Source organism: Chaetomium tenue (assembly GCF_020726465.1).
Source record: "Chaetomium tenue strain MPI-SDFR-AT-0079 chromosome Unknown F5144scaffold_2, whole genome shotgun sequence".
Taxonomy (NCBI): domain Eukaryota; kingdom Fungi; phylum Ascomycota; class Sordariomycetes; order Sordariales; family Chaetomiaceae; genus Chaetomium; species Chaetomium tenue.
The window spans coordinates 5,233,828-5,250,444 of NW_027117330.1; the positions used below are offsets into that span (position 1 = coordinate 5,233,828).

General features: G+C 56.5%; 7 protein-coding genes across 7 annotated transcripts; 3 read left to right on the plus strand and 4 right to left on the minus strand.

Moving 5' to 3' along the window:
* Window positions 1-469: 469 nt before the first annotated feature.
* Window positions 470-2,533, minus strand: F5144DRAFT_150378 (uncharacterized protein). Its single transcript, XM_066782467.1, has 2 exons — window positions 2,433-2,533; window positions 470-2,331 (listed from the first exon to the last, which is right to left on the minus strand). The coding sequence occupies exon 2, from the start codon at window positions 2,150-2,152 to the stop codon at window positions 515-517; it is 1,638 nt and encodes a 545-aa protein (XP_066647454.1). The 5' UTR covers window positions 2,153-2,331; window positions 2,433-2,533; the 3' UTR covers window positions 470-514.
* A 281-nt stretch (window positions 2,534-2,814) lies between these two features.
* Window positions 2,815-4,030, minus strand: F5144DRAFT_483359 (uncharacterized protein; the record flags this gene model as incomplete). The annotated part of the gene is made up of 2 exons (XM_066785387.1): window positions 2,815-3,891; window positions 3,944-4,030. 2 exons carry the CDS (start codon window positions 4,028-4,030, stop codon window positions 2,815-2,817), a joined length of 1,164 nt encoding a protein of 387 aa, XP_066647455.1.
* Window positions 4,031-4,289: 259 nt separating this feature from the next.
* Window positions 4,290-6,164, plus strand: F5144DRAFT_610577 (uncharacterized protein). Its single transcript, XM_066791665.1, has 2 exons — window positions 4,290-4,535; window positions 4,597-6,164. The coding sequence occupies exons 1-2, from the start codon at window positions 4,413-4,415 to the stop codon at window positions 6,130-6,132; spliced, it is 1,659 nt and encodes a 552-aa protein (XP_066647456.1). The 5' UTR covers window positions 4,290-4,412; the 3' UTR covers window positions 6,133-6,164.
* Window positions 6,165-7,457, minus strand: F5144DRAFT_528736 (ornithine decarboxylase antizyme-domain-containing protein; the record flags this gene model as incomplete). The annotated part of the gene is made up of 3 exons (XM_066786890.1): window positions 6,165-6,612; window positions 6,669-7,306; window positions 7,368-7,457. 3 exons carry the CDS (start codon window positions 7,455-7,457, stop codon window positions 6,405-6,407), a joined length of 936 nt encoding a protein of 311 aa, XP_066647457.1. The 3' UTR covers window positions 6,165-6,404.
* Window positions 7,458-8,852: 1,395 nt separating this feature from the next.
* Window positions 8,853-10,127, plus strand: F5144DRAFT_627847 (uncharacterized protein; the record flags this gene model as incomplete). Its single annotated transcript, XM_066792310.1, has 1 exon — window positions 8,853-10,127. One exon carries the CDS (start codon window positions 8,853-8,855, stop codon window positions 9,876-9,878), a length of 1,026 nt encoding a protein of 341 aa, XP_066647458.1. The 3' UTR covers window positions 9,879-10,127.
* Window positions 10,128-12,047, minus strand: F5144DRAFT_507551 (glutamate carboxypeptidase-like protein). The gene has a single exon (XM_066786490.1). The coding sequence runs from the start codon at window positions 11,965-11,967 to the stop codon at window positions 10,294-10,296; it is 1,674 nt and encodes a 557-aa protein (XP_066647459.1). The 5' UTR covers window positions 11,968-12,047; the 3' UTR covers window positions 10,128-10,293.
* Window positions 12,048-12,971: 924 nt separating this feature from the next.
* Window positions 12,972-15,484, plus strand: F5144DRAFT_150467 (uncharacterized protein). The gene is made up of 2 exons (XM_066782468.1): window positions 12,972-14,415; window positions 14,488-15,484. The coding sequence occupies exons 1-2, from the start codon at window positions 13,119-13,121 to the stop codon at window positions 15,288-15,290; spliced, it is 2,100 nt and encodes a 699-aa protein (XP_066647460.1). The 5' UTR covers window positions 12,972-13,118; the 3' UTR covers window positions 15,291-15,484.
* The last annotated feature ends 1,133 nt before the right edge of the window (window positions 15,485-16,617 follow it).

Genomic DNA, 16,617 nt, shown 5'->3' on the forward strand with positions numbered 1-16,617 from the left:
AGCTAAGGATATTGTGAAGCGATCAAATAACACCAAGCAAATTGCTTAGTTTATTACTACCTTGAAGAGTTTGTCTTCCTTCAACTACGGACCCAATGTCACCGCATGGAGCGTCTCCCCCTAATCGTTGGGTGCTTCTGTGTCAGGGTGTACCGGTGGCCGTTCTTGGGTGCTTAATGGAATTTGGTTTTGGAACGTTGGTCTTGGGCCATAGGCACCAAACAGGGGAGTTCCAATACACTCAGGCTCCTGGCCAGATAGAGTGAATCTAGGTAACTATACACACATCAACCTCCCCTAAGCAGTTTAATTTGAGCAAACCCATAAATTTATTGCTTGGTCCTGAAACTGTTCTACGTGCTGTCTATGCTCCCCTGTATCATCCTGCTGGAAGTAATGCATTCAAGAGCAATGGAAGGCTATGACAGAAAACAAAAGAGAAAAGGGGGTATCACAGCAAACGGTTCTCGTCCATCTATGGGGCTTTCACTAACCCCAACAGCCGAGGCACGGTTTAGTACCACGCCGACTTCTTCCCCGCTTCGATGCTGTCCACAACGGTGCACTTTTCCGTCTGGCATACCTTCCTCCGGTCTAGCCGCTTCGCCTTGGGCCCGAGCGGCCCCGTAATGTAGTGGTACTCGCCAAACAACCGCCACTGCCGCCGGTCGCTCAGGGGGTAGATGTCGTCGCCCCATGGCCCCTTGAAATGGAACCACGAAGTCTGTAGGTCAGGGTTCGACGCTGCAGGTGTGAGGCTGGTTTGATCTTGCACGGTTGAGTTCTTCTCCTCGTCCCTGTTGACCTCATAGTCGTACCAGTAGGCATAGTTATTCAACGACGGATCCCAGAGTGGGCCCTTGTCGGTGATATCCTTGAGCATCTTGAACGGCAGGACATACGGGTGCATCCCAGGTGACGCATACATGGCGTGGCTGCCGACGGCTGAGTAAATGACGGGCCGGGCCGGCTTGCCATCCTTTTGCGCTCGCTTCTCGAGGGCCTTCCAGAGATACGCTTTGCCGCCAGCGTGCTCGCTGAGAAACATGGCCCGTGGGATGCCGTGCTGGAAACGTACCATGCAGTGCTCCCAGTCGCCGACGTGGTTCCCGAAGCGGATATTGAGTACCGTCTGGCCGAGGTTGTAGCTGTAAAAGAAGAACCAGAAGGCATCAACGATGCCGGCTCCCTTATCAACGAGAATAAGGACGGCCGGAGCTTTGGAGTAGCCGCTAGGACCAGGCTTGTTGGCATCAGTATCCTTTGGACCATCCCACACGATGGGGCGTTGAGCATCGAATGCGGATTGCCGCCGCCGAAGCCCTTTGTGCCTGTGTGATGACATCCTGGGCGGGACGATGCGACGTGGGGGGTGGTCTCTGTCGACGTCTTTCCAGGAAGAATCGTCGTCGGGTCGCCGCGGGGGATCTTGCGCGCCGTCATCCCCGTCATTGCCCTCCGAGCCATCGTCCTCGAAAGGTGTTGGAATGGAAAATCGACTATGGAGCCACTCCGGCCTTGACTCCACATCGTCCTCGCTTGTGGCAAAGACCGTGCCATTCAGGGCATTCAGGTGCGCCATATTCCCGAGATCCAAAGGCTCAGTCGTGTTGACCAACACACCCCTCAAATACGGCTCCATGTGGCGGACATGTTCAGCAATGTCGGACGGCCAGAAGTGTTCCCCCGAGTAGAGATGCACCAGCGGCGCATGGTCGAGCACATAGTCAGGCACCGCCTCCAGGATACGCGGACTGCTGGTGCTGTGCGCGCGGGGCCCTCGCCTCAGGTCTTTCCCCGCCGGGGCCGTCTCCCAGTCACTGACCCCAATCTTCGTCCCGAACACCCAGTATGTGCTCAATCCCACGGCCAAGGATTTCAGCTCATCTAGTGTCGAAGGCCCGTCGTTATCTGTAAGCGAAGGCGCATCCCAGCGTATGTGTTGTATGCCACAGAGCCCCAGCCACCGGCATGCTTGGCGATCGACCCAGCTTGGCGAAGTATTTACCCAGTTTTTATCCCTCTCGCGCTCTTCCGCGTCGGGCGGCGTCGGGTTGAGAACTCGTGGCAGGAGCCAAAGCACAAAGACTAAGGTAGCGAGGAAGACACCGGCGATCGTTGCCCTCCGAGCGCTGTAGGCTATGAGGGACATTTCGTGGCGGCGCGTGCCCCGGGTAGGCGCACGATTATCGGTGTCGCGTTCGAAGAATGGCGCTGTGAGGTGGTGTTTGTTCAAGGGTCTTTGGTCTTAGGCATCGGGAAGGTCGGATGGAATGTGATCGGCGGTGAGAGGACAAAGCAAGTCTAGGTTCGAGAGTGGCGCAGTCGCTGCTGCTCGGGATGGTTAGGCGGGGAAGTAAGTTACCGTCGTTGTTAAGGGGAATGAAAGAAGACTCTTTCGAAGGCTCGAGGGAAAAGAAACACAGGCGGACAATTGAAAGTCGAGATCGCCAAGTGGGATGCAGGGCGGTACTGGAACAGGGCTCGGCGTTGCAGTGTTGGCATCGAGACAACGGCGTTGGCAGGAACAAGCAGGCAGGGGAGGGGCAACGTGCATGTGCATGCGTCAGCGTAGGGGTACCAGTACTTATTGATCACCAAAGAAACGCTTGGAAGGGGGGTATTATTACTCAAGCGCTGGGCACAGAACATCCGCCCCACCATCCGACCGGCTGTTGGGGCAAATGACAGGTTCCACAACACCCCCGTGCTTCCGAAACCCGGAGTTGCCGGTGTGCCAGACACCAGACGGTTTGCCACGGGGTTGGCTTTCGCCTGCGGTATGGCTTCACGGCCCGAGTGACTTTCAACGCATCACCGGTTCTGGTCATCCGAAATGTCGTCCCAGTGCATCGGTGTTGGAGTCGAAGGACTCGCCCGATCCATCCTCTGTCCAAACCGCGATAGCGCGCCGCTGTCTCGTCGAATAAGTGCAGCACGCCTCGCTCTCTTTGGCCAACCTCGCCTCCCTCCTATCCTCGGCACGTAGTTTCGCTCGGGTGACCTCAGCCCTAATATCCTCTCCTCCCTCCTCTTGTCGCGCCATCTCACGTTCCTTACGTAGTCTTGCCGTAGCTTTTTCCGCCGGCGCTCCTCTTCCTCGTCCTCCACCATGAGCTTGTTCTGCCTCGTTTCCAGCGGCTGAATTGTGACCTCGTCCGTCTCCCCGCGTTTCCGTTTTAGGGCAATCAAGTCCTCGAGAAAATGGGCTTGGGGTTGTCGTTGGCCGCTCTTGTCTCCGCCGATGTGGACGTAGATGCCGCCGTTCCGTTTGTATCGCTCCGGGATATCCTCCTCGGAGTAACCAAACCCCAGAAATACGCCCTCCGACAGCATATCCCGTTCCTTTGTCTGCAATGTTGCCTCTTGGAAGTTGATCCTTGTCGCGCTCGCCGCGAGTAGGTCCATGTTTTGCGGGAGGTGACGGAGGGCTGGGAGAGGCGCCGGGTCATCGTGGGGGGTAAAGATCATCTCGGTGCCAATGTTTTCGCACCATGAGCCGCGGAATACGTGGTTGCGGTACGAAACGATCGGCTCTTTTGAGTGCAGCTCCAATATTTGGATTTGTTCTGATGGTCTGTGGTTCTTTTGGCGCTCCCTTCGCCCCTCTTTCTCGGTGGTTTGCACAAGCAAGGGGTCGATTGGGGGCTCTGTCTGGGTTTGCGGCTGTGGGACACTAACCGTGTCGAGATCTACCTCTTCGCGCTCGGGGGGCTCTTCATCGTCGGCATCTTTGTCGTCGAGGAGGTCTGGGTTCAAGGCTTGAGGTTCCGGCGCGTTGAAAAGAGGGTTGTACCACACCCTGTATCCGGTCCGCGTAGTATGGACGACGTCGTCGGTTCTACGCTCGAGGAAGTCGCGGACCGACAGATCAAGAGTAAGGTAATAAGTCTGCTCCGTCGATGAGAAATGTGGACACGATACGCAATATGGCGTCGCATACCTCTGTTTCTGTCGTGGAGTATTCGTACTCCCAACCGTCATCATTGTCGGACTGGTCATTCAGTTGATGTTGGCCGGAAGACCCCATTGCGAATGATGTTGAAATCTTGTCGCCGATATCACCGCCGTTATGGTTTGCGATCGAGTAAGATGTTAGTGGATGGTGGGAATAAGAAACGCGACTCTTGGATGTGAATTGGGTAATGACTACACGACAGCAATTGAACATTAACGAAGAGCTGCCATCCTGGGCGATCAATGCGAAATCTTAGCGGTCGCTGGAGGCAGAACCAGGACCCTTGCGCGACTCCGCATGGCGGGGTAATTGCGATTGACGGACCCTGCCCCGCCATTGAACTGCCCTGAGATGGAATTTATTTTGGGCTAGCAGCCATCCCATCGATTGACTCACCCAAGTTACCTGGAGTCAGTCACCAAACACCACACGGCAGCGGACAAGCACCTCCAAAATGCCCAAAGTCCACCTCCTCGATTACGTCGCCGGTAACGTGCGCAGCCTTGTCAATGCCATCGAGAAGGTTGGCTACGAGGTAGAATGGATCCGGTCACCGGAGGATGTCAAGAATGCTGAAGTACGGACGAACACTTAACGCGACAAAATGCGCCGAGAAGCTGACTCAATCTGTCCCTTAGAAACTCATTCTCCCTGGTGTTGGCCACTTTGGCCACTGCCTCTCCCAGCTTTCCGCCGCCGGCTACCTCCCCGCCCTCCGCGCCCACGCCGACGCCGGGAAACCGTTCATGGGCATCTGCGTCGGCCTGCAAGCCCTCTTTTCCGCATCCGCCGAGGACCCCGGTTGCCCCGGCCTCGATATCGTCCCGGGGGCACTGGACCGGTTCGACGACTCGGTGAAGGCAGTCCCGCACATTGGGTGGAACAATGCGTCGTGCCCCACGAACCCCACGCTCTATGGTCTGCGCCCCGACTCTAAGTACTACTACGTCCACTCGTACAAATTCCCGTACAAGAAGGGAGAGCTGGAGGCTCTCGGCTGGGCGGTCGCTACTGGTACATATGGGAACGAAACGTTTGTTGGGGCTGTGGCCAAGGGGAACGTGTTTGCGACGCAGTTTCATCCCGAAAAGAGTGGTGTCGCGGGCCTGAGGGTCCTCCGTGCCTTTCTGGATGGGTCAGGCGCGAAGGCTCTCTCGGACAACCCGCCCACCGGGGTCGATGGTGATGTGAGCGAGATGATCGCGAACGAGGGGTTGACTCGGCGTGTGATTGCCTGCTTGGATGTGCGGACAAACGATCAGGGCGATTTGGTGGTGACCAAGGGGGACCAATACGACGTACGGGAGAAGTCCGACGACCGGTCGGTACGGAACCTGGGCAAGCCCGTGGAGATGGCGAAGAAGTACTATGAACAGGGAGCAGACGAGGTCACTTTCCTGAACATCACATCCTTCCGGGATTGCCCCGTTGCCGACCTGCCGATGTTGGAGATTCTGCGGAGGACATCAGAGACGGTGTTTGTGCCCCTGACGATCGGCGGCGGCATCCGGGATACGGTGGATGTGGATGGGACGAAAGTGTCGGCTCTAGAGATTGCGACCATGTACTTCAAGAGCGGAGCGGATAAGGTGTCGATCGGGAGCGACGCCGTAATCGCTGCCGAGGAGTACTATCGGGGTGGAAAGGCTTTGTACGGCAACACCGCTATCGAGCAAATCAGCAAAGCCTACGGCAATCAAGCGGTCGTCGTGAGTGTGGATCCAAAGAGGGTGTATGTCCCCAAGCAGGATGCTACACGCCACGCCACGGTAAAGACGAAGATGCCTGGGCCGAAGGGGGAGGAATACTGCTGGTATGCGTGCACGATAAAGGGTGGACGAGAGACGAGGGATCTCGATGTTGTAGAGCTTACCCAGGCCGTGGAGGCCATGGGCGCGGGGGAGATTCTTCTTAACTGCATCGACAAAGATGGCACGAACAGTGGGTTTGACTTGGAGCTTATCACACAGGTTAAGGAGGCCATCAGGATACCGGTCATTGCCAGCAGCGGAGCAGGCAACCCAGGCCACTTCTTTGAAGTGTTCCAGGAGACCACCACTGACGCTGCATTGGGCGCCGGGATGTTCCACCGGGGAGAGTACACGGTGCAGCAGGTAAAGGACCACCTCGGCGAGAAGGGACTGGCGGTGAGGAAATTCGAAGGCGGGCTGTGAAGCCACCACCAACAAAGCCGAAAAAACGAAGAATATTTTTGATATAGACAGCCATACTCCGAATTTTGTATATACATTGAGTCCTAAAGTCCAACGCCTTCCCGGTTACGAACGCAAGTGCACCGCTTTCAATCGTGATACTCTCAAGAAGTGACTGACCCAGCATCAAACCAACGAGAAAGAGAAAAAAGGCCACAGAACCAAAAGATTGAGGACGCTACCGAAACCCCTGATGAAATCTCCGGGGAAGGGTTTGCCGACCCTTCCTATGCCTAAACCTCCATACCCATGAATAGCCATCGATTGCTCAGAACGTCGAACCCGGGCGACCAGAAGTCAAGCGTGGTGAGCGAGAAGCCAGCCCACTGGAGGCCCTTGGCCAATCCATTTACTTCCTCCGCGGGTATCGACCGTTCGATGCAGATAACCATGTGCGAGCAATCAAGCGGTCCTTCGGCGAGCTCGATAAGAGCGACGAGTCTGCGAAGTATGTTAGTACGATATTTATGGGGACTGAGAAAAGAGGGAGACCGTACGCTTGCTTCAAGTCGCCAGTGATGGAGTGTTCATCGAAGAAGACGAACAACGACTTAAATTCCCCGGTGGCATCTTCAGCTACGAAGCCGCGGAAGCTGGCGCCGCCGGCGTAGTCCCAGATTTCCAGCCAGTCCAGGACCCCGCCAGCGGCACCAAAGCCCCGGTGACCCATCATGGTTTCATCCATGATGGGGAAGTCGGTGGGCGGCGTCAGCTGGCCGTAGTGGCCCACAGCCTGGGCACGCCCGTCGTTCCGGCTGGCGTTGTTGTTGATGCTGTCGTTGTAGGTGCCGTTGCTGTAATAATTGTTGTTGCTATGTACACTGGCCAGGCCCGAGCCCTGCAGCGCCGCGTTCCTCTCACCCAGAAGCATGGCGCGCAGTGTCTCGCAAAAGAATCTCTCACATTCTTCCCTGATGCGCAGTGTTGCCCCCCCTCGGCGGCGATGCCAGGCACTACTCGTGGTGTCCGTTGTAGTATCCGAGCCGTGGCGACCAACGCTGTGCCCGCGCGCTGATGATGACCTCGCCTTGGGGGTCAGCGCGAGCTGGTTGGTCGACGTGAGGGCCGCGAGGGGGGGGCTTGATGGCGGCGATGGAAGTCCCGTCGAAGGGACCTCAGGAATACCACTCGGCCCCTGCGAGCCCCGTAGTGCAGTAGTGGAGGCCCTTCAACGAGGCCGTGGACGAGTCCACAACGTAGCAGCTGGCGAGGATATTGGCCTGACGGGCAACGTCCTCGCCATAATTACTACTACTGTTCGATTTTGGTGATTTCATGGGCGCCATTGCTGCTGGATGCCAGGGTGCTGGTTGGGATACTGGGTGTTGGGGTTGGGTTCGGGTCAATTCGACCGATCGATGATGTCAAGCGTTGTCGATTGAGTTGTTCGAGGTGGTTGGGGGTAGGTGGTGGCCTGATCAGAGCTTAAAGCTGGCGGTGGCAAAGGATTCTGGGCTTTTATGGGTTGGGCTGACAAAACAGAGTTCCGGTGAATCTGAGGGAAATCCCAGCGGCCACAGCAAAAGTGCAAGTCTTGGCGTCCGGGAACTTATCACGTGGTGTGAAAAGCGGGGCTGTGGGCAAGCTGCAACCAACCAACGCCTTTTGCGGCACACGTTTTTGGAGACTTGGCGGATCAACGGCACGAAATTCAACGGCTCAGTCAAGCCATTGACCTCTTGAAACCAATCTGATCGGGTTCACGCAGCAAGAACAGGATTCTTTTGAGTTCTGGACCAGCCCAAAACCGGGAAACAGATGGAAATGGATAAACCAGAGAAAGAAACAGGACCAGCATCCAATCAAGCGGAATATTAGTTACTGCAGTTCAACCCGACGGGAACCTTTAGCTGTCATATCTTGGGCTCCCATCTTGACTCTCAGTTACACACACCGCATTGCCATCCTGGAGGAAGCCAAGACATGCTGGATTCTTGTGCAACGGTATCCATGTTTCGCCGCGGTGGGTCGAGACGCCCAACGTAGTGGCGTGTTGCTCCACTGTTGGCGACGTCTTGCAGATGCCCCGTCTCCGGGTGTCAGTCAACACGTGGATAGTAAGTAAGGTATCGTTGTGCAGCTCACAGTTCATTCCGGATGTGTGTGGTTGACACTCTGAGATTTGAAGCGGCATTCGGTGTTAGCCACGGCTCGGCAGTTGGAGCAGGGATGGTCCCGCACTGTACCTAGGTAGATAAGGCTTGGAGAAGGGACAATGCGGGGAGTGTCAGGTGGTCGAGCCCCGTTACCAGACCATGCTATTGCGTCAACACCTTTTGGGACTGACTTATAAGCTCGCACGGAGCTCTGGGTCCAATGATTCCCCAGCGTTCGAGGCCGTCTGGCCAGTCTTCCAACCAAATTGAGCCGCTGTGTGCCAGCCCTACTGTCAGGCGACAGATTCCGAGACGCCGAACCTGAGGTGACTGATGGTGAATGAGACATGGACATTCCGGACATCCCGCGAGGAGACAACAACACTTGCTTCAAAAACACTGCTTGATCGCCTGGTCGAATCTGGGGTTCACCCCTAACCGTTCAACCTTCACGCCGTAGCTCTTGGGCCTGGCCGAGCTTTCACAAACCCCCCATCCTCAACAACATCGTCATACAACAGCAAGGGCAGCAGCAGCAGCAGCAGCAGCATAATAGCAGCGCAACATCAACGCTCAGCAAAAACCATGTCTTTCCTACAACCCAGCGTGTCTGCACCACCATTACCGCCCAAACCGAAATTCCCACGCTATCTCCTCCCCACCCTCCGCATTCCCTTCACTCGATGGCGCATCCCCGAATCACCGCTCCAAAGCCCGGGGAGCTCAGACCCCCCATCCCCAACCGGAAGCAACACCAGCACCAGCAGCACCAGCAGCACCTCCGCCGTCCCCTCCCTCTCCACCTCCCCAACCTCACCCACCACCCCCTCCCCCACCCGCCGCCGCCTCTCCCGCGCCCGCCCTGACACGCTCCGCTGCCGCTCCTGCGCCACCGACTTCGCCTTCCACACCCAAATCGTCAGCAAAGGGTTCCGTGGCCGGCACGGGCGCGCCTACCTCGTAGCCCCACCCCCACCCGTCTTCCCCACGGCCGTCCGATCGCGCATCCACGCGCCCCCCAACACCATCACCAACACCACCACCAGCCGGCGGCACGTGCCCTTCACCCCCGTGCTGCTCCAGCAGCGGCCCCCGCAGACCGCCGTCGCCAAAGTCGCGCTCGCCGAGGACCTCATCGAGGAGCTCATCTCGGGCGCCAACCTGCTCAACGTCACGCTCGGCCCCGAAGAGGACCGCCCGCTGATGACGGGCCAGCACGTGGTGGCGGACGCGAAGTGCGCCGTGTGCGGGGCCACGGTCGGGTGGAAGTATGTCGCGGCGGACCAGCCGTCGCAGGCGTATAAGGTGGGGTGCTTTATCCTGGAGACGAGGAAGGTGGCGAGCTGTCGCGGGTGGGAGGAAGGGGATGAGCGGGTGGTGGATGGGCGGGCGGGGTTGTCGCTGGATGGGCGGCCGTTGGGGGTGGATGGGAGCGAGGAGGAGGTGATTCCTGTGGGGTGGGCGGAGGACTGGAAGGGGGAGGGGGAGAAGGAGCTGGACACGGTTGTGTTTGACTCAGACGATGAGGACGAGTGCGAGGATATGTTTGAGGGGGTATGGGATTCTAGGGTTGTGGCGTGTCGGCGAAGACGAAAAGCTGGTAAAGCCTAAGAGATGAGATGAGATGGGTGTTGGGGCATTGGTCGGGATTTGGACGCACGTGATACTTCCTGCATTTTCTCATTTCCTTCTATGGGTTGGGGGCCGGCGTTTGGAACTTGGACTGAGAGCATCAGATTGGACTGTGGAACGGAGAGACAACATTGATACCCCAGGGATAATGGTAGGCACACGGGGCTAGTACATGGCAATAGGCTAAAGGATAGGTAGGGGTCATGACATGACGTTGGCATTTCAATACATTTCGTATCCATAAACTATGATGAGAATGACCTTGGTCTAAATTCTTAGTTTATCAAGATATTGACCGCTCTAGTTAGTGGACCAAAGGTCGTATTACGTGCTGGGATGAGAAAGCCCTGATCCACAGCAGATTCCCCAACAAGCTGTCCCCGCACCAGAAAGCTTAGTTAATGGGCTCCTCAGCAACATAGTGCAGGTAGGCGCCCAGAAGCTTGATACCCTCGATGTAGTTCCGCTTGTCCAGCTTCTCGTTGATCGAGTGAGCACCGTCCGTGGAGCTACCCATCGGCAAGAGCAGCACATTCTTGCCCGTCGCTTGCTCAAAGGTCAGGGTCACAGGGATGCTGCCACCCTCGCGGGTGAAGTCGGGCTTGACTCCCCAGACGCGCTCGGTAGCCTTGGCCGCGGCGGCGAAGTTCCAGTGGTTGGGGCTGGCAACCCACCAGTTACCGGTGTGCTGGGGCCATACCTTCAAGGTGTTCTTAGAGCCGAACTTCTTGAAAACGTCCTCGACGTAGCGGCACACCAAGGCGTTGGTCTTGTCGATCTCCATGTTGGGCACCGTCCGGATCGAGAACTTGCCAGTGACCTTGGCTGGGATGACCGTCTTGGCGCCCGCGCCCGAGAAGGCACCCTCGATGCCGTGCAGCGAGAGCGAGGGGTTCCGCCACCGAGCCATCAGAGTTGACTTCTTGTCCTCGAAGATGGTCGTCTTGCTACCGAGCGAGTCGTGTAGAGTTTCCATGGTGAAGGCAATGTTGTCATACAGACCGTCCTCATCAGCAGTGATGGGGGCAACCTGCTCGACAATGCCCGGGATCAGGATCTTGCCGTCGGTATCAACGAGCGACGCCATGACGCGCACCAAGTCTGTCATGGGTTCCTGCGCGGTGCCACCGAAAACACCGCTGTGGAGGTCCGCGCCGGGACCCGATACCTCGATGCTGTAGTAGTTGCACCCGCGCAGACCATACGTCAGGCACGGCTTCTCGGTGCCGAGCCAGTAGTTGTCGCTGATGCAAACGGCATCGGCATCGGCGAAGTACTTCTTGCCCTCGGCGTTGATGAGATCGTCCAGGCCGTCTGATCCGTACTCCTCCATGCCCTCGAAGCACATGAGTAGGTTCACAGGGAACTCGATGCCGGCAGCCTTGTGGGCCTCGATGGCGTTGAGCCAGCCTAGGACGGGCCCCTTGTCGTCGGTCGAACCGCGGCCGCACATGCGCCCATCCTCCTTGACGATCAAGTCAAACGGCTCCGTGTCCCACCCGTCGCTCTTCTCGGCCGGCTGTACATCGTAGTGGCCGTAGACCAGAATAGTCCGCTTGTTCTTGTCGTTGCCGTACCGGGCGAGGACGACGGGGGGGAGGTCGAGGTCGGTGCCCTCCTGCTTGCCCAGCTCCCGCAGCTCAGCAGACGCGCCGAGTTTGGTCAATTGGTCGGCCAACCAGTGGCCCATGCGGACGACATCGGGGCGGCGAGCAGCCTCGGAGGAGATGGAGGGGATGGCGACAGCCTCGCGCAAACGCTCGATGAAGGCGTCAGACAAGGCGTCCACCTTCTGGAAATATCCGTCGAGTTGAGGTGCCATTTTGCGGGCTTGGTGAGCGCGGGTTGCCTCGGTGATGTACGTTCGGGAGCTTCTTGTTGACGGCGGAGCTGGGCGAAATTGTGTGCGGGTTTGTCGGAGAAGACCTCGTGATGATGAGAAATGGGCGGTGCTGGTGTTGCTATAGGAGACACGAGATAAAGGAACAAACCGTCTCAGCAAGCAACCAAGGGAGTTACTTGAAGTAATCAGGTTTGGTGGGGAGAAGAGGGATGAAGTGCGGGGCATTTTGATGATGGAGGGCAGCGCGTGGAGGGGCACCGCACCTCAGGAATTGATAGGAAGGTGTCAGACTTCGGCAGCACTGCCGCGGTTGGCCGGCTTGGGCTGAGCTTCGCGGCGCCCCACTCTCACAGACTTCCTCTCCTTGACGCCTCGAGCAGGTGAATATTTTGAGTTACTTTAGCCACCGCAGGGTGTTAAATGGACTTAACCCCCCCCCCCCTTGTGTACGCCCCTACCAATGAGATATTGCATCCCAACAAGGCTTTGTTTTGTTCTTGTCCGTTCGCGTAGAAGAATGCCTGACGGATGTTGTCGAAGCAGAAGAAATCAGGGTTAGGGCTCCAATTTGTGTAAGTCGTCGGCTAGCACCGGCTTCTGTGTCCCTTTCCTTCAACATGCGCACAAAGTTTGAGAACCGAGATTCGATGTTCCAAAACTTTTTGTTTTATCAACTTTGTTTTACCGGAACCTGCAACGACTAAAACTGGACGATGTAAATAGACCGCGCATTGAGCCAAGAAGCGAAATGGTAACTATTTCAAGGTCTAGGGCCGACACTTCTGGCCTGAAACAATCCCGTCTGCAACTCTGCTCAACACCATTGGCCCGGAACCTTCTCTCCTCACGATAAGCGCCCGCCGCGCTACAGCAGCCGCCAAGTAGTGAGACCAAACACATAGTGATGGAAAACACCTTGTCTGCTTGGCCGGTTGGGGCTGATATGCCACGCTAGCATGCTGCATGGATCGATCTCGAAACAATACGGACCGTTCCTGGCGCTTGGCGCCACAAGACGCCCTATCCAAGACATGGCAAAGTCTCACCTTTCCCATGTTGACGATGCAGGGCGAAGAGGACATGGAGGTGGTAGGGCCGATCCCCTGCCCGAGGACCGGAAAGTGTATTGCCGGAGAGTTGAGGCTCTAGCCCACTACCCAAAAGCCAGGCTGTTTTCGGCCCATGGCCCCACGGTGTGATATACGCCCACTTCCTCCGGTACTGAACTCGGTTACTAGAGCTCGACCCATACTATCACTCTTCTCTTCCCCGAATTCCGGTACTGTCCCTGCTTCTACCTTTAGGCACCTGCTCCGTCGCCGTCGGGGCCCGGTTTCTGCCTTAAGACTTCACTCATCCCTTGAATACCAACAACGATGACTCGGCAAGGGCCTGATTTACGTCTGGGAAACCACCTTGCTTCTCCTAATTTTGAACATTCATCGCCAGCCGCAACTCAGCCGACAACTGGTGTTCCAGCCTCGCTCCCCGAGACACTTAGTCCCGTTGCTTCCAAGCCCCACGATGCGACTAAGAACACCATAACCTCACCCGTCTCCATTCCGGGCGATGTCGGCAAACCTCACACCCGGGCTCGATCTCGGACGGAAACGCCCATCAAAAGCAACGACGGGCCCGGGAGCGCCGCTCGAAGTAACACACCGACGGCTTGGAGATCGCCGTCAGAAAGCAGGCTAGCATTGCGCCAACGGAGAGATCCGAGTCCAACCATTCAGGTACCCGATGAGAAGGTTAAGATGTATCTCTACCGGATGGCTCCGCCCGGCCCCACGGGAGAACTGGCGAAAGAGAATCGCAGCCTCCACCAGCGCATTGCGGCTCTCCAACGGACCGAGACCGATCTACTCAACGAGAATCAGAACCTCGCTCACAAGCTGGCCTCTACTCAAAAGCGATATGACAGTCGGCAGAAACGATGGAAGCAGGGGCTGATAAAAATGGAAGATGGGTTCAGAGCCCGTATCAAGGATCTTGAGCATCGACTCTCTCAACAAGAGGCGGAGCTATCACAAGTCATCCTGGGTCAGGCTGGGGGGACGACCTTGGATGATCCTGATATTATTTCCTGGTTTGTGGAGAAAGAGAGCACCTGGCAGGAGTGGGCCCACGACTTTGCCCATCCAGACCCCGACAGGGTCCGGGCCGGCCTCCACCCTCTGCACTTGCGTGAGCTTTGCAAAGGTGTCAAGGACTTCGTCCGGCTCGCGGATCATGGGGAACTTCCCGAAGAGCTTCTGGCTACGGTCAACGATGGTGTTCGGCCGGCTCGACTTCTCCTGCATGGGATGCTGGTGAACTTTATTATCTCAGAAACGCTGAAATCTCCGTTTTGGGTGTTCGATGTCATCTCTGCCGACGCCCTGGATTTGGAGAGCCCCAGTGTTCCGCGACTCAACTCTATGTCACCAATCGGGTTTCGGATGGATCTCGCCATGTGGAACTTCAATATATCTCCTCCGCGTGAGGCTAGATCGCCTCGACCGGCCCCAATGACAGATCCCCTCGCGGAACCTCAAAATATGCGGAAACCGCCCCGGCTCATCACATCAACACAACCCCCCGGTGTCTCCTCGGACTCAGTAATAAAACTTTCTGGCCAAAGCCTGCCGTCACGGCAAGCAATGGAAAGTCTCTATCAGGTATTGTCGGACTGTACGTCTTGCCTGAGACCTGTTTGTCATCTTTGCCGCGTGGATCTTTCGCTAACATTTCACACCGTGTTAGTCCCTGGGGGAGGACAGAATGCAGATTTATGGCGCGCTTCTGTCATGAAAACGTTTTTCGACGGCGGAATGAGCGCTAAGGTTGATAACTTCTCATCAACCACGAACAATTCTCACCTTCCACTCGCCGATGCCAGGCTGAAGTACGCGGGACAACTCAAGGACAGATTCCTTAGAGGGCCCGCCCGGTTTCTACTTCAACACCAGGAAGCAAAGGGAATAGAGAAGCTTGAATACCGTCTGGTGCAGGAAATCGATGCAGCGCTGCGCTTCTCATGTCAGCTCTGGTGCCGCCGGGACACTCCTCTCGTCCGCGGTCTCCGGGATCTCACGGACGAGACTTTCAACTTCAACAGCAACGAGATGCAGTTATATCCAACGCGAGCGCCACTCCGAGCCGAAAGAGCTGTCAGAAATGTTGGCAAAAATGAACCACATGCCTGTCACGTTGGTCACCCAGTGATCATGGTTCTCCAACCCAGCATCAGCGTCCGCACAGCCACCGGACATGAAGGAACAGCCAAAGGCCGAAACGCCAGCACAAGGATATGGACCAAGGCCAGTGTTCTCGTGTCAACGCCGAATATTTCTGCGCAAGAATCACCCCTTTCACAACAGGCCGCATCCCCGGACGCCGCTTCCTTCAAAGCCGTGGTTGAACCCCTGATGTCCCCAACAGCTTCCCTAGCCTCGCCAATGGCTGCGGAAGAATCAGTCATGATCTTGCCGAGCATGGCATTTAAGAATGTGCCGCGGCCATTACTGAAACAATCGCCGAACATTCCTCTACCAATGGCGACCTAATTAGGTACCGGCTCCCTAAACTACCGACGTCCTATACCGCCGACTTCCTGGGCACGAGACCGCCCATCGTCACTGGATGCGGGACAGTCACGTTGCTCTGCAGCCAAAGATTGCGTTTTGAAGTAGGGAGAGGATGCCGTGGCTAAGAGAAAGAGGATCTACACCCAACCGCGCACATCTTTCATCTGGGAGTTTACTCGCCCCCCGCCTTCACTTCGATTTTCCTCCATTTCATTTGATTCCGGGCGTTGGTTTCGTATGAGATATTAAGCACATTTGATTGGAAATCCGGAGTTAATGGCAGGATTCCGGGGGTACTTTACGTCATGGTCATGCGTTCCATGTTACTGCTGCCTGGTGGTGTGTCCCTGATGTACCTGTGTTGGGATGCACATGGGGGTCTACACGCTGGCTGCGACCTTACATGTATTCGGTCTTTCTTTCGGACCGATCTCCGACCTTTTCTGCATCCTGCCCGGCGCGCCGGCCTCAGCGTTCGGCCCCTCAGCCACTTCGGCCCCAATTGTCAAATTTAAAGCCCCAAGGTGGTATGTTCATCGTGTTAGTTTTTCACATGTGATCACCCACATTGGTATAACAACATAAACATGACGTGGAGAATCGAACATCGTCAACAGGGAATCTGAAGATCTCCCGGTGCAAATCCACTGCTTATCACTGCTGCTTCGGTCTCTTCAATTAGGCAGCCTTCGCTTCCATGTAACTTAACGAAACGGCAAATAGAATGCCACCTTCTTCAAAGACATTGTATGTATCATGCGGCGCATCACTGCCCAAGACACAATAAAACTCACCGGGGCTCCTTTTAGGGGAGGGTCTAGGTAGCACAGGCCGGCCAGTCATGCTAGATTTGGCAACTGGTAGGATTCCTTCAGGTCAGCCAACCAGAACATGAGATGGCACAGCTGAAAAGGCACACGAAAGGATATCCTGGTAGGGGGTAGGAACGCAGCGAACCATCCCCTCTCCTTCGTTGTGTCGGAGATTTGACGAGTGACATGCTCGGTCGGAGCTAATGGGGAGGGGGCAACTCAAGATGTAACTCGACCGTTACTTGATCTGGAAGGCCACCAGATAAGGGCCGGCAAATGACCCATGCGGGACGGGACAGGCGGCCAAGCGAAGCTACCAGTGGGGGTCTGGGGAACACAGGCCCGACAAGTTTGGCAGGGAGCGGCGGCTCGTTCCAGGAACGGGAGTCGAAGGAGGGTGGGCTCAATTGGCACCTCGTTGAGTGTGTATTCGTATCGCGGCCAGAAAAGATATTACATGCTGTTGACGTGACACAACGGTTTCTCTTGGTCCT

What these genes read in the sequence shown, in the direction of transcription:
- F5144DRAFT_150378 (XM_066782467.1), bottom strand. Translation starts at nt 2,152, where the DNA reads ATGTCCCTCATAGCCTACAGCGCTCGGAGGGCAACGATCGCCGGTGTC.
- F5144DRAFT_610577 (XM_066791665.1), top strand. Translation starts at nt 4,413, where the DNA reads ATGCCCAAAGTCCACCTCCTCGATTACGTCGCCGGTAACGTGCGCAGC. An exon ending in AGGATGTCAAGAATGCTGAA is followed by an intron (nt 4,536 to 4,596) that starts GTACGGACGAAC and finishes TCTGTCCCTTAG; the next exon opens with AAACTCATTCTCCCTGGTGT.
- F5144DRAFT_507551 (XM_066786490.1), bottom strand. Translation starts at nt 11,967, where the DNA reads ATGCCCCGCACTTCATCCCTCTTCTCCCCACCAAACCTGATTACTTCA.
- F5144DRAFT_150467 (XM_066782468.1), top strand. Translation starts at nt 13,119, where the DNA reads ATGACTCGGCAAGGGCCTGATTTACGTCTGGGAAACCACCTTGCTTCT. An exon ending in CTATCAGGTATTGTCGGACT is followed by an intron (nt 14,416 to 14,487) that starts GTACGTCTTGCC and finishes ACACCGTGTTAG; the next exon opens with TCCCTGGGGGAGGACAGAAT.